This window comes from Anolis sagrei, chromosome 3 (assembly GCF_037176765.1).
Source record: "Anolis sagrei isolate rAnoSag1 chromosome 3, rAnoSag1.mat, whole genome shotgun sequence".
Classification (NCBI taxonomy): domain Eukaryota; kingdom Metazoa; phylum Chordata; class Lepidosauria; order Squamata; family Dactyloidae; genus Anolis; species Anolis sagrei.
In genome coordinates, this window is record NC_090023.1 from 204,044,818 (window position 1) to 204,068,337 (window position 23,520).

Here is a 23,520-nt window from a genome sequence, read left to right on the forward strand (position 1 = left end):
ACAGGACACTGCCTTGTACAGAAGCAGACCACTGCTGCACTGCCTAGCAGCAACTCATAAGTGTTTCAGTCATTGTTATTTTCCAGCTCTATCTGGAAATACCAGTGATTGAACTTGAAATATTTTCCTATACAAAGCATACAGTCTTAACACTTCTCGTAACATGTTTGCTGTAGTATGTAATTGCAGTATTTAGATTATGGGTTTTCCATATTTCAAAATTCATTCTTATCACTCTTAATGTTTAGAGTCTAAACCATGAGTGAGTATGATACGTGAAGTGGATCAAGAATCTAGCCCATTGTATCATATTTTCAGTGAAGTACAGACAAATTGCAATAACATTATATCTTTTTATGGAGATGGAAATCATTGTAAATTTCTAGTTATTTGTAATGAATTACTCTTGAGTTTTGACACTGTATTTATCTATATATTTCTATATATGAAAGTACTATGATGCATAGTGTTTTAAAAAGTGGTCTTAAATTTCAAGTAATGCTGATATTACAAATGTAAGATTCATAATCAAATGTTTCTTGCTGTTAGCAATTTATTGAGCTTATTGAAGTCTGCCATTTCAGTCTTTAATCCTGTCAAAGAAGCCAAATGAGATTAACCTCTCTTCCTCACGTCATCTCCCAAAAATATCCTGTGCAGAAAATTTCGGTCCTTTTGGAAATGTCACTTCTCAGGAAAACCAGAGTCTTGTGGAGTGTAATATTTATAAATGCAAAAGCAAATTATTCTCAGGTGTGAGAATTTTGTAGTATTCTTCAGACCCTCTAGCTGTTGCTTTCTCATATTGAGTGCAAAATACTTAGCTTTCTTAGTCATCTTGACACCAGAGTAAAAATGTATACCATGAATCTTTATCTTCTGCCAGTGGTATTAGAAATATTTCATTGTAACTGACATGTTGTGCATAATATATTCTTAATTTATGTAGTCACATATGCTCATTTCGGCTTGATTTCCAATCCTGCTGGTGAGCATAGGCCACTTTTCTTAATGTATTCAGAGATGTGCTGAATATTGCCCCATCTGGCTGTTTGGAGCAGAATCTAGATTTTAGGAGAAGAAAAGAGGAAAGTATTCCCTCAAACCAAAACAAAAAAAAACCCCAAAACTACAGAGTTTGAAAAAAACCCTGTTTTGATGCCACATCCCTCCTTGCTTTTATTTCAGTGCTGTCTCTTCCTGATCCCCCAACAGTGTCATACAGAGAGAAGATTTTTGAAAGATGAGATTGCAGTTCAGATTTAAACCATATTTCTTTGCATAAATTGTGTAAAATTACAGGCTCAATTTCTGGCATCTCTAGTTAAACAGAGATTGTGGTGTGATGCATCTCTTTCTGAAATCTTGGTGATCAAAATAGATTATATATATTTATTCTAAATATTTATGGATAAGCCTCCACTGGGCAGTTTTTAAAATAAGGAATTGGGATTGAGAATTTTTTTAAAAAAAGATTATCCACAAAACATCAGATTAAAATACAATGAACCAGAAGTGAAAATTATGAAAGGGTAAATGAAAGGGTAAATGTGATGGTAAATGAAGTTGTCTTAGAAGGAAATTCCAAAAATGTGGGTTCATACGGAAATGATTATTTACCTATTGTCTGCATCTTTTCTATGGGGAGCTAGAGAGTAGTGCTTCCAAGGTTAATATTGGGATCTGAATACGTTAATATAAAGCTGGTCCAAACTCTTTTGTGCTGGAGCAACAAATGGTACCCACACAAGATGCAAATGCAGCTAAATAGAGAGTTTCACAAAGTGCCAGTTCTTTTCTCTAGCAATATAAATATAGTGATAATAAATTAATTAAACAGTTGTTTTCTATTGTTTCACAATACTCAAATTCTGCTCTCTAAGACTACAAGCCTCAACTAGCATTCTGGCAGCTGATTTATTTATTTTGCTGACAGACTGTCTTTAAATATAATCCACCTTTAAAGTTTGAACATGATAGATTCTGGGTAATTGATTAATTTTCTCCAAATAGGTAAAAGGCTTTTTCTCATTCTCATCTAGCCCTCCACAAAATCTTATGCCATATGTTATAAAGGACCATTCTGTTTTATTTTGAGTCCTCAATAGACAATAGGAATGCTTTTTAAACTGTGAAACATGCAGGTATAATTTAGTTGGTTAAAAATAGACTACGAGCCAGAGTGGTATAGTGACTTGACTCTGGAGGCCAAGGTTCAAATTTCTTTCAGCCATGGAAACCCATTGGGTGGCCTTGGGCAAGTAACACTCTCTTAGCCTCAGAAGAAGGCAAAAGCAAGCCATCTCTGAACAAATCTTGCAAAAAATAAACCTATAAGTTTAAAATGACTTGAAGGTAGACAATAACAACCAGTTGATTACAACATTAGGAGCTATTTTTTTACACACATTAGTGATTCACTCTGTATGGTCTAATGGATGAGTTAGTTCCAGTTCTGTTTGTTATTGGTGTGGCTTAATACACAGACTTGATGGTATTGTTGGAACTGCAAAGTATCTAAGGTGAAAGGGCTTTCCCCCTCTTAAGTCACCCATAGTCCTATAAAAAAGGAAATAGGACTATTTTTTTTCCCTACAGATGCACTGTGTTGACGATCTGTTTTGTGTTCACATAATAATCTGCTTGTTTGCTTGCATAAATATTGGACACAAGACAGAGATTTAAATACTATTTGCAGACAGCCATGTTTCCTATTTGGATTTGATTTACAATGACTAGTGATTTCAATTTGTCTTGGTATGAAAGCTAATTCTTTATATAAACAGTAGGACCGGCTTGTAAAAGTGGTAACTGTGTTTGTTTTCTTGACTTAAGTAAACAAGATAGTTCATTGAGCTTGGTTTTGAGTAGCATTTTAAAGCTTGCCTGGTGTTTTCCGAGTAAAGTACAGTACTGAAGCCTATTTACAAGATTCTAATATAGCCTAGTTAATATTGTTCCTGTGTGTGTGCTCTTGTTTTCCTGCTCTGTTTACAACAGTTACTTAATGAGAAATATGGATAGGAAGGATATCACTAGCTGAAAATGGTATTGTTTGTTTAGCACTATGATCATCTGGCTCTCCTTTTGTTGTCATTTGAAACAAAACAGAATGGTAAATAGTCTTGGAAAACCTGTGCTGGTAGTGATACACACAAAAAACACCCCACTCTTTGTCAGGAATTGTGTGAGCAAGAGAGAATGAGAATGATCTCAATCTAAGACTCTGACCACATAACATAGTGCTTGAAGCATGCACTTAGGTTTGGATGAGTGTGTGTAAGAGTATACACACTCACCTAAATCTAAATGCATGCTTCAAAAACTATGAATCACTAGTACCCAAATTTTGATTCCACCAGAGAGTTTTTAAAATATCTGAATTGTCAATCACTTCTAAACTTTACTTGTTTCCACTTGTTTGATCCTGATTATATATACACTATCATTGTGTTTCTATCCTGTACTACTAGTGAGCAGGCTATTTCTGAATACAAAATGTTTGAAAACTTAAATATGAGAATAATGAGAAGATTCATTCCATGCACCTGAGGAAGTAGACATCTTTGAAAGTTTATGCTATCAATGTTGTTCTCGCAGTCTCTAAAGCACATGTGTCAAACACAAGGCCCGCAGGCCAAATTTGGCCTGCCATATCATTTTATGTGGCCTGTGAAGCTTGCAATGCCAGGGCAACATCATTACACGTATACAGTCTTACAGCTGTAAAGGTGATGTGGCCCTCAGTGAAAATGAGTTTGATAGCCCTGCTCTAAGATGCTTCACAGACTGATATTCTGGACTAACATAGCAATGTCTTTGAATTATATAGCCATCAACATACCAAGATCATGTTTTGATCATTGCTCATACTTGTTTTTGTAAATATTTTGTCTGAGAAAAGTTCTGTGTGAGTCATTTTGAAGCCTTAGATGAAAATGTTTAATATGTGAAAGGTCACACAAAAATGTTTGTGTGAATAACACACTTTCTGTCAACATACTGTGTCCAATTCTGGGCACCACAATTCAAGAGAGATATTGACAAGCTGGAATGTGTCCAGAGGAGGGCGACTAAAATGATCAAGGGTCTAGAGAACAAGCCCTATGAGGAGCGGCTTAAGGATCTGGGCATGTTTAGCCTGAAGAAGAGAAGGCTGAGAGGAGTTATGATAGCCATGTATAAATATGTGAGAGGAAGCCACAGGGAGGAGGGAGCAAGCTTGTTTTCTGCTTCCTTGGAGACTAGGACGCAGAACAGTGGCTTCAAACTACAAGAGAGGAGATTCCATCTGAACATGAGGAAGAACTTCCTGACTGTGAGAGCCGTTCAGCAGTGGAACTCTCTGCCCCGGGGTGTGGTGGAGGCTCCTTCTTTGGAAGCTTTTAAACAGAGGCTGGATGGCCATCTGTCAGGGGTGATTTGAATGCAATATTCCTGCTTCTTGGCAGGGGGTTGGACTGGATGGCCCATGAGGTCTCTTCCAACTCTTTGATTCTATGATTCTATGATAGATGTATCTGCAACTACCCTAAGCCTTTATAAGGACCTTGCTTTAAAACAGAGTGACACTTCTTATCAAATCTTACTTCCTGTCAAAGGCTGATAGAATATCTACCAAATTGGTACAGTTTGCATTTTCAAGCAAGATTTGCAAATAACGTGTATTCTGTTATGTCCCTGCCAGATAGCAAGATTCAAGCAGATGGATACCAAAATATGAGGGTGCCAAATGTTACCTTAATACAGCAAACTCTTTTTTTAATGAGGGTGGACAGTGATGACAGTGCTGTGCCTTCCTCACTAATTCTATCTTACAGAACTTAACCATAAATCAAATCCACTCAGCTATCTAAACATATCTATAAATTATACCTATTTTATATAGCAAAATTCTAAACATTATTGTTTCAATTTAACATCAAGGACCTAGTTCTGATTTAGCTTTCTCTTCTCCAAGTACTCAAATACTTTAAATGCCAACATCTTGTAGAATCTTTTCAGTTTTAATTATTTTGCCACAGTGCTGTTTAGAGGATATGAAAGTATATAGGTCAAAGGATATGAGCCACAAAAGTTCAGTGAGGAAAAACAGAGGCTTATTCTTCACGATTTTCTGGTGACATTTGAAGGCTAACAAATTTCCTCGGTAGGAAATAAAAGTTCCTTATTGATGCATTATGGTAATTGACAGAACGGAGTGATCTTGAAATGATAAAGAAACACAGAATACTTTCTGTTTGAACGCGAGTTCACTAAATATTTCAGCTTGCTTTAGCAAAGTAAGATGTGTTATACAGAACAAGAATATTACAATAGACTTTCAGTTAATCAGCACCCATGGGGATTGGTAGATGCCAGATAAATGAAGTTTCTGGTTGCTTGAGGGCTACTACTAAATATAGGCCTAATACCATATCCCTTACTATGCCATACTATGCACTGAAATACAGTAATTAAAAGCACAACAACAAATAAAGACAAACTTAACTTCAGCTTACATTTTTGCTAAAAATTAATTTTGTTCTAATTTTTATTTAAAGTGTTTTATTCTATTTCTTTGCCAGTTGCTTGGGTTCCGGTTAACTGAAAGTCTATTGTATACGGAAATGCAACCATTAGGACTTTGTGGAAATTCACCAGGAATGTGCATTAATTCCAATAAAATGATAACCAAAGAAAGACAGAGTATAGGGGAGATGTGGAAAAGCCAGGGATGCTTGTTAGGGGCACGAGGGAAATGGCTTTGACACTTTTGTAGGGGCCCTGTAGCCAAACTAACATATCACTTCCCAATGGGAGAAAAGGTCTCCTTTTGGTCTAAAATGAAAAGAGATGGCTGAAAGCATTGTGATATTGTTCCTGATTCCTCCTGGAAGAAATGAAATTGAGAGGATTTTTATTTTACTTTTTCTCTCCAAAGGATGCCTACATCCTGCTATTCATTATTTGTAAGGAGTAGTATGGAGTTGTAAGGAGTAGTAGTCCTCTACGCTCTAACAGTTGCTCACTGTTAGTATACAGAATTGAGAAACAAAATATAGAGAAAATCAATAATAGCATATTTGAATGTGTGAAAAGTAGATGCACAGAATTCTTTCTAGAAATGGTCTGAAAATAAACTCTGTCTTTCAGTAGAAATAGTGAAAAAGCTGTATAGCAAGGAATGTTCTAAACTAAATTTTGACAAACCCTTCTTAATACACACCACTTATATCTCAGATCTCTTAATGTTCCCATCAAAATCCTGTCCAGTTCCACATGAGATAGGTAGATAGATAGATAGATAGATAGATAGATAGATAGATAGATGAATTCCCAGTAACAGATCCATGGTCAAGTACTATGTGAGAAAATTATTATTATAATTATGTTTATTTATATCCTGCTTTTTCTTTCCACAAAGTAGACTCAAAAGGCTTACATTAAAAGCATTTCAATACAATTTTAAATCAACAAGTATACAGATATTAAAATAGAAGTAAACATCAATGGTAGGGATTAAAAATTAACAGCTAAAATCCATAAAACTCATTTAAAACATATTCAGAGCTAAAACCACAGTTCCCCCTAACTTGATCTTAAAAACCTTCTTTTTAAAAGCCTGTCAATGAATTTCAAAACTGAAGAATCAAAATCGATACTTTCCGATTTTTTTAGTTCTAAGAAATTATCACAGAATTACATTTTGTAAGTGTTCAGTGCACTAAATAAGAATGATTCAGCAGGAGCTGCACTGACATTCTTTTTCAATTGCTCTGTTTGGAAGAGCAGTGGTAAAAACGCATCTAAACTGAGGTCCTATTGAAAAATAAAAATATGGTGCACAAGTTGTTCTTAAATATTGACTGCTTGCTCTGGCAGTTCTTTGTCTCTTGTCAGTTCATCTCCTGCAATTGCCACCTGCAGTGGCTGTGTTTGGAATACTTTGAGCAATTCATGCTAATTGCTAAAGAGCTTCCTGTATGTCACAGAAACTGGTTATTTCTGTGTGGCCTGAAAAATGATTGCTTTGCTATCCAAAAACAGACATAAGCTATCACAATTATGTTGAGAACAGCGAGGTTTTTAAAAAATAAAGCCATTTTTGTTTTAGTATAGCTCTAAAGCAGGGAAGTAAAAGACATTGTACATATGAAACTGTTTTATCTGAATTGTGTATACTCCAGCTGAGAGTAGTTCTCCATGATCTCAAGCAAAAGGTCTTTCCCAGACCAACTATCCAATTCCAGGAATTGATCATCTCTATTCCCCATTTGTGCTTTACCATGGAACTGTAACTTATTTCTGAAGCTGGTATGAAATTGAGTGTCAGAAGTGAATTGGATACAAACAGAAGCTCTTAGAAACACTTTCTGTTACTCTTGTGGCTCTATTCACATTTCCTTTCATTTTGGGGCAAACTGACTCCATGAGCATTTTTTTTTCTAAACGCAATTCAATTTTTAAATGCTAAATGTCTTAAAATGTATCAGAGGTACACAGAAAAGTAAATTGTATCACTTCCAACCTTCCATGTGCCACATTTGTGATTCAGTTATTAGGTAATAATAATAAATGCTTTATTTATAGCCCGCCCTATCTCCCTGGAGGGATCCAGGGCAGCTTACAACAGTGGCAAACATTCAATGCAAAGAATAGCATATAACAAGTCAAACAAGCTCAATAAAATTTTTAAAAAATTACAACCTAAATAAACATGACATAATACATTCACACATTTACAACATATTAAATTCTTAAGAACTCTTTAAAATCAACAAATATTATTGGAGTTAAGATGGTATATAGCAAACTAATAAAGGTAGGTGTTCAATAGCTAGGCAAGGTATATATAAGGTGTAATTTCTCCTCCTACTCTCCATAAGCTAAAATGTATAGAGGTGTTTTTAGAAGCTTTTTAAAGGAGAGGAGGGGGGGCATTTTTAGTTTTTTAGAGAGGGGAGTTCAAGAGGCGGGGAGCAATCATGGAGAAGGCCCCCTCTCCCGTCCCCATCAGCCGCACTTGAGATGAGGGTGGGACTGATAGGAGGGCTGCATACCGCAGCACTTGTGCTGGTTTGTATACAGAGATGCCGTTTTTTCAAATGTCTAAACCAAGACTAGACAGCAGTTGATTTCCATGGCCGCGTCTTTTAAAAAGGATAGGATGTTGCTTGTAGTAAATAGTTATAAAGTCTCCTTTTAAAAATCACTTTGTTCTTATACAGAATTTCTTAATTTAAAAATGATTTGTCCAGTTTTCAGCATTTCATATGAAATTCTCAGTGAGACTGATCATTACACAAATTTCACTGCTAGTGAATTATAGAAGCACTGGAAGGAATAAATTGGTTTTTGTGAGGTGTCTTGGTTGAATACATTAACAACATAGTTGTTCTATAAAGTTGGCATGTACTGTAGCACAGTGCTAATTGAGGTAGTGGTCTAGTGCTCGTATCAACAAGTTTCCCAGAATTAAAAAACAACAACCCAGCTTTAACCAATGCTGGTGCCTGATACACCAGCAATTAAAACCCTGGCAGTCTCCACATCAGAAAGCTGAGGTTGCACTCCTGTAGTTCACAAAAATTGTTTTAAATCAGGTAATACTTATATAAAAAATACCTGATGGTGAGAATCATGTGATATACTGTTAAGTAATAGTACAACTTGAAACAAATATTAAAATGTAATAACCTAGATTATGAAGTGTTTGTGCTGCTGGGTGAAAACAGTAACTTTATCCATTAAATATTTGTCCCTGTCAGATAACAGATTAAATTATCTCTTTTTTTCTAAATAGAAGATGCTGTACAGAGTCCTCAATCCAACTTCAAATCCAAACTAAATTAGACCCCTTGGATCAGTGTGATTTTTGTAAATGTTACTTTACTATTCAGCAATTGGTTCAATGGATCTACTGAAGTTAAGGCTAAGCAACTGAATTTAAGACAATGTATTATGCAAATTTGCAATGTTAATACACTGAAGGTAATTCTTTACATTTGCCATCTCCTCAGGTTGAACTAATTAAAGGAAATTCACCAAGTGTCGGACTTGCTCTCCGTCAAGTACAAGCTAAGGAAGGGGAATCAGGACATGTAGTTGTGGAGACTGTCATACCAAACTCAGCTGCTGCGGCTGCTGATCTTCAACGGGGTGACAGACTTATTGCAATTGGTGGTAAGTAACAAAAGTACTCACTTGTGACTTTACATTAGACTTACATGAAAGATGCAAAACATCACATTTTCCATTATCAGAACTGCACAAAGAAGATTTTCCTTGAGCTATTCATTCTGATCCCAAGGTCTCTGAATTGTCACAGCAAGTTCAAATTGCTATAGTGTACATATGATGTTGATGCATGTAATTCTATCTAAAAAACTTTACATTTTCTAGAATGGAATATTGTTCAGTCAGGGAAATTTTGAAAACAGCATCATAGAGGAAGGAATCATCTCAGTTTTATAGTCTACCACATTAATTATTTTTACAAAAATGTTCTTTCCATCCTTTCTGTGAAGAAATTTGTGAAATATTAGAAATCAGCTGACCAAAATCTTTAGCCATCTTTAGCAAAGAGAACTACAGATTGATTAATTTGTCAATTCCTTCTTTTTCTGTATGATGTCCTTGTGTGCTGAACTCATTTCCTATACCGGTAGATTAGATTGCAGTATCATCTATTTCATTATCTTCCCTAAATGCTGGGAATTCTAAGTACTGGGCAATACCTGCAGCTTCTCCCCAGCCAGATACTTGATAGCCCACTATGATTCAAGGACATACGAACATGTTGTTAACAGTTATTGGATATATTAAAATAGAGTATAATTATGTATTTAATGTGCAATACATGTTACATATTGGGGATCCCTTGGAATAGTGTGAATATGGAATGTTTGGAGTGAATAGTGATTACTGGAATGTCTAGAGGAATTTTGTAAAGGTTGATATATAACAGCTGGTTGGGAAGAAGATTGTGTCTGTCAAACTTAGAAATTACTTGGGTTTAGGAGTTTGAGTGTTTAGAAGAGTTAGCCAGGGTCGAATATATAGATTCGAGTCAGAATCAGCTAGATACAACTGCAAGAGATACAATTTAGATATATTGCATAAATAATGCGTGATCTTATATTCACATATATCTGTTTTTTTAGTATATACATTTTCCTTTGTGAATCTTACACAGGGGATACTGGTGTCTGGTGGCAGTATGGGGCTATAAGATGCAAAAAGTCTCACAAAGAAACCACAAGGCTAGGAGGTCTCCACAATTGATGCCCACACATTGATGGCAGAGAGAGTTCAAATGGTAGCCCTCACAGCTGGTGGCAGAAAATGGATTAGCATAACCCTCACATCCATTGTGCCCATAATGGGGCAGCTTTCTGTTTTCATAAATGGTTTTACTTCTATGTTTTTTTAAAAAGAAAGATAGCTTTTGAAAGTTATAAGATGTGTTTTCTAGCATCACACAAAGACAATCTTAGTGCCCTTGACTTTGCAGCTGATTGCTTTCTGTGGGTCCTTAAAATTCTTACAGTTTTAGCTTTAAAGCTTCTTCATGCTTGAAGAATTGTGCTTACCTTGCAAAGTAAAATATGTGTATAGCTACCTTCTTTAAATTTCTTGTGTAACTAATTATGTAAGAAGTACCTTACTTTAAAATAAATGTGTTTGGGTGATTTGCAGTTTGTGATGACTGAACAGACAGAGGAAGAAAACACTTCAGCATGTGTGAACTAGATTCCATGTAGAGATGATGAAAAGGGATTAAGTATCACACTGGCTCCTCTGGGAACACAGAATTTTGACGGATTTTAACCTTAGCTAAATATATACTCTTATTTTAAAGCCTTTTTCTGCCCTCTGGTTTCTCAGGTTAATTCTTCATGTCTAGTTTCAACATCAAAGTGTACATGGTACATTTTGGTGGAGCTAAATGAATTATAAAACTTTATCGGGTTATTCACAGTTTTAGCTATCCATGGGGTCTTGGAACATATCCCTTGCTGAAAGGGGGGAGGGAGGTGTACAACATGTAGTTCTACCAACGATACATCTTATAATCATTTTCAGCTGTTTCAGAGCTGCTTAGGGACAGACACAAGTTGAAATAAAGGACTACGTTTGTTTCATTTGACTAAACTAAATATTTATTTTACACAGAAAATATAAATTTTTGTTCCTGAAATTTAAAGGTGTGAATAATCATCTGTTTTTCAAATCTTATTCAGTACTGTTTTCCTCAACAACAGTTTTATTTCGCTGCCCAAATGTCACATGTTAAAACCTACAGAAAAATTGAACCTTCAGGAGAGATGTGGTTTTATTCCATGTTTTATTCCATGTTTTATAAAATACCTAAGCCAAGATATCCTTACATTGCTGCCAGTAATGCTTCAAAGTATACATAGCCATTTGTGTAGGAGAAGAGCTTCAAACTGTGGTAACTAAAGTTTCTGATCCAGAAAAGCAGTTTGTGATTTTCCTAACATATCCCTTCTTCAAGATAGTGACAAGGTGTTTGCAGAATACAATTTGTGATTCCTCCAGTATCTTCCTTCAGATTTTTCCATCTCCTGCAGCATGAGAAAAAATATCTGGAGGCTATCAATAGCATATACACTATATGTTGTCAAGCCCACTTTTGTGTACTGTTGTAACAGTAAATATTATGTACTATAATTGCTGCTGATAGTATTGTGATGAATAGAGGATGGAGCTTTGTTCTAAGCTTCATAACTGAAGCTCATAAACATATTTTATTGTGACTTTTATAGTTAAGGCATTACTTTGTTATAAAACATGCTAGGTACCTGCCCATTTGGCTGAAACAATTATGCAGATATCACACACACACCAATGTCAAATAATATATCATGGATATATTGTATTTATTTAATATCAATTGTAGAACAGTTCTGGCAAAAGTTGAAATACTTCTGATTTCAGTACAAAAATTTCATGCAATTTAGATATTCTGTGCATGAGATTTTTCCAGGTTTTCCTGTACATATATGTCACACAGGTTCTTTTGTGTCTTGTCATGAGTATTTATTTATTTATTTCCTTAATTCCTACCCCGCCCTTCTCCCACAAGGGGACTCAGGGCAGCTTCACGTGAGCATCAGTGATGCTGTCAACATATACATTTGATTAAAAACAGTAAAACTCAATTATAAAAATTCATCAATAAATTCATTTAACATTCAATTAGCATGCTGCTAAAACCAAGATCTAGCCAGATACATTCATGTATATTAGCAAGATGTGACTTATTAGAGTTGGAAGATACCACAAGGGTCATCCAGTCCAACTCCATCATGCAGAAACACCCAATCAAAGGACTCCTGACAGATAACCATCCAGTCTCTGCTTTAAAACCTATAGAAGAGACTCCACTGTGTTCCAAGCAACATATTCTGTTGCCATTCAGATCTTACCATCAGAAAGTTCTTCTTAAGGTTTAAATGGAATATCTTTTCCTGCCATTTGAATCTATGATCCTAAGTCTCCGGAGCAGTAAAAAAAAAAAAAAAAGGTTGCTCCCTCCTCAATGTGACACCTTTTCAATTATTTAAAAATGGCTATCTTGTTCCCTCTTAACCTTCTTTTCTCCAAGCTAAGCATATCCAGCCCCCTCAGCCACCTGTCGTAGGGTTTCACTTCTAAAGCTTTGATCATTTTGGTCGTCCTTCTCTGGATGTGTTGACTATCAAGCTCTTTCCTATAATATGTAGAAGTGACAGTAATAAAAGTAATAGTCTGTGAACTAAGTTACAATGACAAAAATAATATTAATAGATTTATCTCACCCTACCCAATAACACTGTAATTTCATACTACAGTACATCTCCTGTATCCATGAGACTAGTACTTCAGACTTCAGTTAACCAACTCCAAAAATGCACTAGACATTTTCTCGATCCTCTAGCATGATTCTGTGATATGCTTCTGCTAGAGGTTGACCACAGAATTGCAGTGAAGGAGCTAGAAATGTTAGAGAAGCATTCACTCTAGGCATTTTCTAGGTCCTCCAGCACAATTCCATGCTATGCTTTTGCTAGAAGTAATTCATTTCAGTAAGGTTCACAATTACCTGAGGCTTCATCTCTCCACAGTAAGTCCAGGAATGTATCCCTCACAAATAGGAGAGTTGTACTGTATTTTATCTGATATGGTTTCATTCTGTGGAAACCAGGGCTTTATAGTTTCTTCCGGTACTAAGAATTCTCTGGTAGAATATTCTTTGGAATTCTGTAGGATGCAGCCGTGGCAGTTTAAATTATATCAGTGCTGTAACATTGTGCAGTGTGGTGTAGACCTGGATTTCATATACATAGTTATTGCCCAGGTGATTTCATTTGTTATGTTTGACAGTACTGATCATCTGTTTGGATTGGTGAGGAACTGAATTCAAGCTTTTCCCACCTCTGCTGAGATGTGCCTACTAGGTTCATTCCCCCCACCTTTCCAACATTATTTCTGCCAACTTCTGTATTTTCATGTTGTATATTCAGTGTTAGAAATGCATACCTAGCCCTGAGTATTATTATTTAGAGATTTGTTGATAAGAGGTCCAGGTGCAGCATCCTGAAGTTAAGGTATTTGGTTATTATCTTCAGGCAATTCAGTAATGTTCTTTCATTATTGTTGATTTTTTTTTCTTTCTTTTTTTAAACAGGAGTTAGAATTACATCAACAGTCCAAGTACTAAAGCTCATCAGACAGGCTGGTGAGAGAGTCATAGTATATTATGAGAGGCCGGTTGGAATACAAGATACTCTCGGACAGGTAGATGATGCAGTGTTGCCAGATGGCGTCACCTTAACAGAAGCTGAGATTAAAGACGTGGATTTAGAATTTGAGGACTTGGCCGGTGAACTAAAATCAAGTGAATATAAAGAAGATCTGTTAACAACAAGCCCCAAGCATACTTCTACACTTGGTTCTAAACCACCTGGATCTGTTTCACCAATATTAAATCGTAAGGGAAATTTAGGAGGTCATCAGTTGTCTCCAAGGGCACTTTTCAAAGAAGCAGCCAAGCAAGCAGTAATACTCAAAAATGCTGAAAATGTGGATGCGACCCTTCAACCACAGAAACCAAACAAGCCTCCTGTACCGCCCAGGCCACAGCTTAAAATGACACTACTTTCTAATGACACTCCATTGTCTCCAAGGGCACTTTTCAAAGAAGCAGCCAAGCAAGCAGTAATACTAAAAAATGCTGAAAATATGAATGCAACCCTTCAAACGCAAGATAAGCTGGCATCTTCAAATGATGTTGAGGGAAGTTCAGAAAAATCAACAAAAAGTAGCGATGTAGGGGAAGAATCTGAAGGATCTAAACCAATTACAAACAAGCCAGAAATGGCAAAGGAAACCACAGAACCCTCACAAAATTTGAAAACAGGTACCAACAAGCCTATGTCAAACAAAACAGAAGTGATAAAAGACTCTTCAGAGGGTTCACAAACTCCTAAAGTAAGTACAAACAAACCAGGTACAAATAAATTAGAAACAACAAAGGAGACGTCTGAATTTTCACAAAGTTTTAGGCCAAATATAATAAATCAAGCATGGGAAACACCAGAAATCCCTTATCGCAATCGATTAGGTAAATGGGCAAGAACAAAGGTCTCCTCTTACATATTTGAAGTGCAGAAAGAACATAAGTACCTGAATGTCGCCATTTGGTGTAGAGACCCTTTCAAACTAGGGGGACTTATCTGTTTAGGATACGAAAGCATAAACCTTGAAGAAATAGCTTTAGATTGTATAGCTACGTCCTCCATGGAATTCATCAGACAAGTTAGGTTAAACCCTCCTGCACCGAAAGCTACAGTAAGTAGAACTGCATTGCGTACATTGACCTCCCTCAAAGGTTTCAATGAAAGTTTTTGTTATGGTGACATTACTTTACATTTTAAATATTTAAAAGAGGGTGAATCAGAAGATTCAAGTTTTTTGATGGAAAAAGAAAAAGAACCTACTTCAGAAACCTTAGCAGCTCCCAGTGTCCAAAAAGAGGATCCTTATTTTGGACAAATAATTTACACTGAAAACAAACACAACTTTCAAGACACCCAGTTTCAGAATCCAACTTGGTGTGACTACTGCAAAAAGAAAGTTTGGACAAAAGCAGCTTCACAGTGTGTAGTTTGTGCATATGTTTGCCACAAAAAATGTCAAGAAAGATGCCTAACAGATGCCCCATATTGTGTAGGGGCCACTAGACGGCTTGAGCGAGCCCTACATACTCTTAAATTTGAAAACCAAGATACTCAGTTTACAGGAGTGTCTCGTGTTGATCCTGAATTGAAAAATGCAACTAGAACAACTGGTTTAACAAGACACATCATGAATACCGGCACCCGATTATTGAATCTTCGTCAGGTTCCTAAAGTTCGTGTCAGCGAGCCAGGGACTGACACAGCGGAACCTTCACCAAGACACACACCACATCCTTCTGATAATGAAGCTAGTGATACAGAAACTGGTGGTTCAAGTAGCCCTTCTAAGACCTCATCGGGTACAACAATAAAGTTAGCAAGAAAGGAGGGAGGACTTGATGATAGTGTGTTTATTGCTGTTAAAGAGATAGGCCGAGATCTTTACAGAAGCTTGCCTACTGAGGAAAGAATTCAAAAATTAGAGGTTATGTTGGAAAAACTGCAAAATGAAATAGACCAAGAACTGGAAAACAATAATTCTTTAATTAGGGAAAAGAAAGAAACAACAGATACAAGGAAAAAAATGGTGTTATCTGCTGCATTGGCTAAATCAGGAGAACGACTTCAAGCCCTAACACTCCTTATGATTCATTATAGAGCAGGCATCGAAGATATTGAAGCTTTAGACCTGGAATCCAGGAAAGATGAAGATTACAACTTAATGGAAGATATGGATAATGATGACGATAATGCTCTAGCAATGGCGCCAGTACTTGAAAGTCTCCTAAAAGAAGGAGAAAAACTTCACGCACCTCATGAATCAGCAGACTGATATTGCACATTTGGCCTTTAGAAAGATAAACTGGGAGAATACTTTGCACTTAATCAAAACCACATCGAATACTTCAAAATGTTATTAAACACTGGTATGATGCATACAGCTGCTCCTCCCATTTTTTAAAGAAAAACTGTAAAAAAAATGGTTAGCATTTTATTTCTATGTACAACACCACCATTTTTGTGTGTGAAGACACTGGTCCAGAATGTGTTTAGAAATATTCTGGGGATTTATACTGGAAGGTTATTTTTAATTTATTTTGACTTTTTCTAAAGTTTTATGTTAACATGATGGTTTTCTTTTTGTTCCTTTTCATTATTAATTGCAGAGTCTTGAGATTTTTATCTTATGCTTACATTAACACCATCATAGCGCCCACAATGGGACCAGGTTCTGAAAATCTTTATTGTCACATTATTTAACTCTTCAAAATATTTGGAGAGGAGAGAGTTGTGGGTTGCAGATGGTTTCTAGGGTTTTGCCAATCATGCATCATAGCCAATACTGTGGCATTATTTTCAATAATTTAGTAAAGCTTTTATTACATATCAACATTTTTGCTTTCCATACTTTTTCCATTCATAGACTTTGAGATGTTCATTATGTTTGAATGCATTTTTCTCCTTTGGCTTAGTTGAATTTTCAACTTCTAAAATATTTAATTGAAACTCTTGAATGACCCTTGATAAATGCTTAACCCTTTTTCCCCTTAAAAACCATGGGCATTAGATTTTGCCCCAACAAAGTTCTACCAATGTTACGCAGCAGTTTACTGGAGATGTGCTAGCAAGGTTCTCATCTCAATGTAAAAGTAGAGATGTCTAGCTTTATAGAACATATCACTCTATAATGTAATCCTGCTTAACCACCCATTAGAGAAATTGAACTGTAGCCTTTTCTGTTTACCTGAGCATTGATTTTGCCAGAGAAACTACAACTTCAAAGTTCTAATACTTAAGTGGATAAAATGTAATCAAAATTTCTCAAATGATTGGCTTTTCACTGGTTGTAATGCCATACGCATTAAAAGAGCAGTCAGATGCTCAACTTGTTAATATAGCATGTAGTTTCTTTCAGTGGATTTGGAGCCCAAGAGGAACTACAGTGAACATTGTCAACTCTTTTTTGAAAAGCCCCAACTGATCTGATGCCGGAGATGTTATTTTGAGGTTTTAAATCTATGTCTTAAGGCTTGATTGTCCATACTCATAATTCTTTTGGCACTGCACCATAAAAATATCTTTGTAAACCTAAAGTTAGCATATCTAAATCATCCTTACTTTGACTGAAAACAGTACTTCATATTATTGTGACAAATGTGCTTTGCTGTAATCATTGTAGTAAATAATTTTCCAAAATTAAATAATTGCTGAAATGAAAATACAGTCCAAACTAAAAAAAGAGCATATTTCTATATTTGAAAAAAATGCTTTATAACCTAAACTATTTCATAACACCCCCAACCAAAAACAAATAATCTGTTGAATGAATTATGCCTCTCTCCATTAGTATTTAACTTGTGTCCAGGTACTCACTCTATAAACATTTATTGATGAGAAACAACTTCAGAAATAATGAAGATATTAGATTTATGAAATAACATCTTACTGTTCTATCAGTTAATGAAATTGGCATATGTAGTTGGGTATCAATACTCTTCTATGATGATTGTATAATATAAATTAAATGTAGTGCAATATTCTAAACGTTGCGTGAGAATGGTGGCAAAATAATTGTATGGTAGCAACAAGGAAAAACAAAAACACATATTTATAATAAACACTGATCTTGAGAAGCAAGCTGTATTAATACATTCCTATTATATTCTTTGCTTCTGTGCTTTACCATACATAGAAAATAAAAATACCACTGAAAGCAAGAATATCTTCATGCAGTGGTATGTAACTACTTGACATATTTATGGAAATCTGCCTGAGATGATTGTAAGATATGATTTTATCATGAGAATAAGCTTTAATAAAAGTTTTTTAAAAATACATTCTCAGTCTTCCTGTTACAAGCTGTTAGTATCTACAGGATATTTCCAGTTGAAATCTGAAGGAATTATGTTCTCATCACATGTACATGAAGATATATTGACATGTTTTAAAGTAGTGGCTTCCACAATTTCTGCAAGTCTTTGACTGAAGAGAAGAAAACTTACTTGGTATGGAAATGATTCCTGGTACATCTCCTCATTAAGGGTAAAGGTCTGGTTAAAGGTAAGATTTTTTTTTGTCCAAAACCTTGAAGACCCAGTCATGTACAGTGTACCAATTGTATAGGATGGCATTTGTGTATGTGCCTTTGAAGAGGTAATTCTGTTATGGAACTTCAACATATCTAGCAAAGAGCTTCATCATACTTCAGAATATTCAAGAGTGTGTTCAAGAGCAGTGTATTGATTTTGCTTGCATTTATGAGGTCTTAATATCATCCAGTGTAAACTCAGCCCAACAACATAATGCTCTATGGCTGCCCGTACTTGGGTGGCAAGCTTGCACAAAAATTTTGGAGGTTTTGTAAGTCGTATTAAAATTTGTTAAATCTATACTTCCAAAGTGATATCCAACACCTGGGTGTGGCCTGCATCTAAAATTCAAAACTTACCCAATCCTTTTTTAATATTGTAATACTTGGAAGCCTCACAAAATCAGTTCCATATTTATGCCAAGCAACCAAAAAAAATGGTGTCTCGCCATCATAAGAGGGAAAGCAGGGAGAAAGTGTAGTTTGCTGGAAAAGAAAGCACAGAACTCTGGGAAATGTAGTTAGAGAAGGTGAGGAGCCCTGTGGCAGAGAGTGCCAAAGGCCCTGCCCTAAACTACATTTCCCAGAATTCTGCTCGCATCAGAATGCCCCAATCAGGAAAGGAGAGAGATTTTTTTCATCCGTAGCAGCAGCCAGTCAGAGTTCCAATGAATGGTTGAATCTGCAAATAGGAGGACTGACCGATACTTCTAGTAAGTTTTATTTATTTATTTATTTAAATCCGTACTATGCTGGGAAGAAATCCCTAAATGGGAATATCCCTTGTGGGGATATTCAATTGCAATCTTTGGTTAGCCTAAAAGTATAGTCTACTAATGGGTTCAGGAACTAAAGCAAAATATCAAATTGTTACCCTTTATTTTATTTTTCAGTAAATGATAACATTCAAGTTGTTATTTCTCTGCATAATTATCAACATAATAGTGCAACAACAACATTTTAATACCTTGACCAAAATAGATATATACACTTTACAAAACTATGTAAACAGGCTGTCTGCTTTAAAACACAACTTATCTGCTGATAAATGAAAGAAGGCACAGATCATGTTTTACAAACAAGATGACATGTACACAACATTAGAGAAACATTTGATATTTATGCATGGTCAAGAACTCTTAGGATTGCTATTGGAACAATTCAGAGACTAATCCTTCCATACATTCAGCACTAGAACTGCCGTAGGGCTCAACAATTGTAGTGTTGATTATTTTATAGGGTGAACAAAATATGGAATAACTCCCTCCCACAAAGATATTGCCCAGTCTTCTTTCCAAAGACCCATCTAGCACAATATTGTTTGGACCGCAGTGTTCAAGAGTCAATCAGGAGGCAGGAAGCCTGCTCTATTTCTAAGTCTAGATTAGGCATGTCCTTCAATTTGTACCCCCCAAAATAAAGTCTTCTAAAAGAAAACCAATATCTTGCTCTTTTGCTTTGAATGTCGAACCTCTGCAATTTAATAGACATAATTTTCTTTTTGCCTACCAGATAATCTTACATTTCTTCACAAGGGATATTACACAAAAGTTCAAAAGTTGACAGCTCTTGTTTCTGGCATAAATTGGTACATATTGGTCTTGAGTGGTTTTAGTTAATACCATATTGCCATAGAGCCACAGTAATATCCCACTTCAAACTTGTACCATTAGATTATATTTGTGTATCAATATTTGTATAAGGGTTGCACAGACGAGTGATGAAATGCCCGTAATACAGAAGACCTTACTATCTGTTTATAAACATCAATACCATTTGGAACACTGGGTGAGCCAATAGGGGAGTTCTATCAAATGTCTTCACAAATACTACATTCTCTTTACACTGATTTTTTTTTCTATTAACAATAGAAAATTTTACTTGTGTACAAGATTTGAAAAATAGGGTGACATTTCATTTACCATTTAACCAAACTGTTTGAGAAGGGCAAATGGTATAGTCATTTCTGAATATAATGGATCTTTTCAGGCACTAATTTCTGCTGATGAATTAAATAGAAAAATAATAAGGGAAATATTTGTGAATGAACTTTGTAAAAGCATACACTTCAATTTAAATTTACACATTTACACTTCATTTTTTTTCAAAAATATAGAGCACAATGTTAAATACATAAATAATATTTAATACTGTAAGAACTATAAAAATTACTTTATTCCTTTTGTAAGGCAGTGGGTAATCTGCTTCATAATCAGGGGTAACAATAAAATATACCTTTGGTCTTTTTATTATTTTTGCTACTTCACTTTCAAAAAAAGTACAGTACAACTAAAAAAATGACGAGATGCTTCACAGGAAAAACATGTATACATCAAACTACGCCTTTTGTACATTACTCATCACTTTCTGATTCTTCATCGTCCCCTAACGGATGTGACTGGATGCTGTCCTGTGTATACATTTTGGGTTTATAGTGACAGTTATGGTCCATAAGTATTGCCTACAAAAGAACAGAACTCTGTTAGTAGATATAGCAGTCGATTTATTGGTGTCTGAAGCAGGCGGCTTTCTCAGGTTTAATGCTTCCTTAAAGCTGTTTCTACTTTCTACTCGAGGAGAGTAGCTAGGTGGTAGTAGTTTTCTGAGAATGAGGCTTTTCTTTTTGTTTGCTGGAATTATTATTAATAATAATATTTTTATTATTAGGTTCTTGTGGGTTTTTTCGGGCTATAGAGCCATGTTCTAGAGGCATTTCTCCTGACATTTCGCCTGCATCTATGGCAAGCATCCTCAGAGGTAGTGAGGTCTGTTGGAATCCTACCTCTGAGGATGCTTGCCATAGATGCAGGCGAAACGTCTGGAGAATGCCTCTAGAACATGGCTCTATAGCCCGAAAAAACCCACAAGAACCTAGTGATTCCAGCCATGAAAGCCTTCGACAATACATTTTTATTATTATCTTTTAGAAGTATATTTTCTGAGAGAGAGGAGGAGAAAAAGAAAATAAAAGGGTGACTCTCCAAGCTCCCAAACATGTCCTGCATGTTCCCAACACCTAGTTAGTCCCACTAAATAAAAAGAAAAATCAAAAAGATTCAAGAGAGGTCAAGCCAGAGGCCAAGCCCACCCACCCCCCCCCCCCCCAAAAAAAAAGAACAGGCAGGGCTCACAGGGAAACCCGCATGATGCCAAATAGGGGAGGAGGAGCTATGATCAGCTGTCACATGGCCCCATTACAGATGAAAAACGTGAGGGCTGAGTCCTTGCCATTACGACCATTTGACCAAGCCCAAAAAGCCGGTTTGGATCAAGGGAGATGACTCCTCCGATTCTGTGCACAAGCCTACTCCAGACCAACCCCAGATTACTATAAAGGTAATACTGAAAATACTGAATGCAATTAATGGTCTAAATCAGTGGTTCTGATTTGGGTCCCCAGATGTTTTGGCCTTCAACTCCCAGAAATCCTAACAGTTGGTAAACTGGCTGGGATTTCTGGGAGTTGTAGCCCAAAACACCTGGGGACCCACAGGTTGAGAATCACTGGTCTAAATCCAATGTTTACTCTCAACTACACGAGAGCCACTGAGTCAAGGGGAACTTCATAAGTAGAAGTGAATTGGATTAGTTGATATCTGTGCTAGTTTGGACTAACAAGCAACCAATACAAGAGAGTTCACTTGCATTCTAATGTATTGCAATCCCCTGGAAAAGGCTTAAGTGAAATGAATAAAGCATTATTTGCTTTTGTTATTCTTGTTTTACCCAACTTTGAACTATAACTTGGGATAAGAGGTTTGGGGGAAAATACGTCTCTCATTTTAGCTACACAGTACTAAATCTATCAAAAGGCTTTATATCATCCATGATTATTACTTCTTTTACCACAGGAAAGTCAGAAATAAAAAACAGATTAGTGCTCTGCTTACCATTTTTTCTTCCCTGGCAGGCGGACTGCGCAGAAACAAACACAGAGGAGCAAAGAGGATGTCAATAATTCCTATAATGGTCATAAGCCACGGAAAACCAATTGCTTTGGCAATGGCACCACCAGCAGAAGGACCTTCAGAAATACAAATGGTTTCTTAAATGTCTGAGATATGTACACATGAAAAATAATAGCATGTGAACAGAAATGTATGTTTGGAAATGTGTATGAATAAATAAAAACTCCTGATAAAGCATTTCCATAAACCTTCAAAAAGCACAGGTGACATGATTGGAGCTTGTATGTTAATACTGTTGAGGAAGAGACATCTTTCATCTCTAACCTTAATCGCCAGCATTTTCTCTGCAAGTGAACTTTTACAAACTTTGTAAAAAACAATGGCATGCCTTATATTTGTTCCAAGCTTTTGATGTGTCTTTAAGGTAAAGGTTTCCCCTGTCATTAAGTCTAGTCATATCCAACTCTGAGGGGTTAATCTCAATTTCTAAGCTGAAGAGCCAGCATTATCCATAGACATCTCCAAGAGCATGTGGCCCACATGACTGCAAGGAGCACAGTTACTTTCCCACAAGCATTTCCTAGTGATCCACTCACATTTTCATATTTTTGAACTGCTAGGTTGGCAGAAGCTGGGGTTAACAGCGTGAGCTCACCCCGCTCCCTGGATTCAAACCACTTTTGGTCAGCAAGTTCAGCAGTTTAACCCGCTGTGCCTCCAGGAGGCCCTTAGATGTGTCTTTACTCTTTATGGTAATGTTATTACATAATTAAAGATTTACATCACTAAGATTTGTAGGTAAATCATTTTTTTAAACAACATAAGATATAATTACTTTTGCAGTAGACAATGCTGGGATCCAAAACAGCTAACATGTAAAATGCACTTCATATATAAAAAGGAAATGAAGCTCTTACCTAAAGCAAATCCCATGCAGAATGCAACATCCGCAATAGCATAAACACTCCCATAGACTGACACATGACGTAAATCAACAAGATAACCCATAATCGGCATCATCGAGGAATCCACCATCCCTGATTATAAGATGTAAGCAAAGCCTGCTTTAGCAACGTTTTTCTTCTCACATTTAAAAATTAAATCGAAAAGCATATGCCAATACCATGGACAAATACTATTGAACAAATTCATTGTTATGGTTAATATAGTGTATTCCGTTTCACATACCCTATATACGCATGTACAAGTCTAGAAAATTTAGGGGGGTAAATCAGCCCAATTAATCCAGTCCAACATCTCCATGGATCAATGTGAGAACTATACCTTAACTGTTTATTTTAAAAAGCAACCATCCTCTTCTCCGAATAAAGTAGCAAAAGCCAAGACACTAAATAGT

At 36.0% G+C, this 23,520-nt stretch overlaps 2 protein-coding genes across 2 annotated transcripts in view; one reads left to right on the plus strand and one right to left on the minus strand.

Moving 5' to 3' along the window:
• PDZD8 (PDZ domain containing 8) overlaps nucleotides 1-18,002 on the plus strand; it is a 47,966-nt gene extending 29,964 nt beyond the window's left edge. Inside the window, exons 4-5 of the mRNA XM_060768504.2 lie at nucleotides 9,003-9,165; nucleotides 13,676-18,002. Of these exons, the coding sequence (XP_060624487.2) occupies nucleotides 9,003-9,165; nucleotides 13,676-15,999 (2,487 nt within the window). The 3' untranslated portion in view covers nucleotides 16,000-18,002. The remainder of the gene's footprint in view (nucleotides 1-9,002; nucleotides 9,166-13,675) is intronic.
• Nucleotides 18,003-19,117: 1,115 nt separating this feature from the next.
• SLC18A2 (solute carrier family 18 member A2) overlaps nucleotides 19,118-23,520 on the minus strand; it is a 43,697-nt gene continuing 39,294 nt past the window's right edge. Inside the window, exons 14-16 of the mRNA XM_060768505.2 lie at nucleotides 23,081-23,200; nucleotides 22,146-22,279; nucleotides 19,118-20,716 (exon numbers count right to left, since the gene is read on the minus strand). Of these exons, the coding sequence (XP_060624488.2) occupies nucleotides 20,609-20,716; nucleotides 22,146-22,279; nucleotides 23,081-23,200 (362 nt within the window). The 3' untranslated portion in view covers nucleotides 19,118-20,608. The remainder of the gene's footprint in view (nucleotides 20,717-22,145; nucleotides 22,280-23,080; nucleotides 23,201-23,520) is intronic.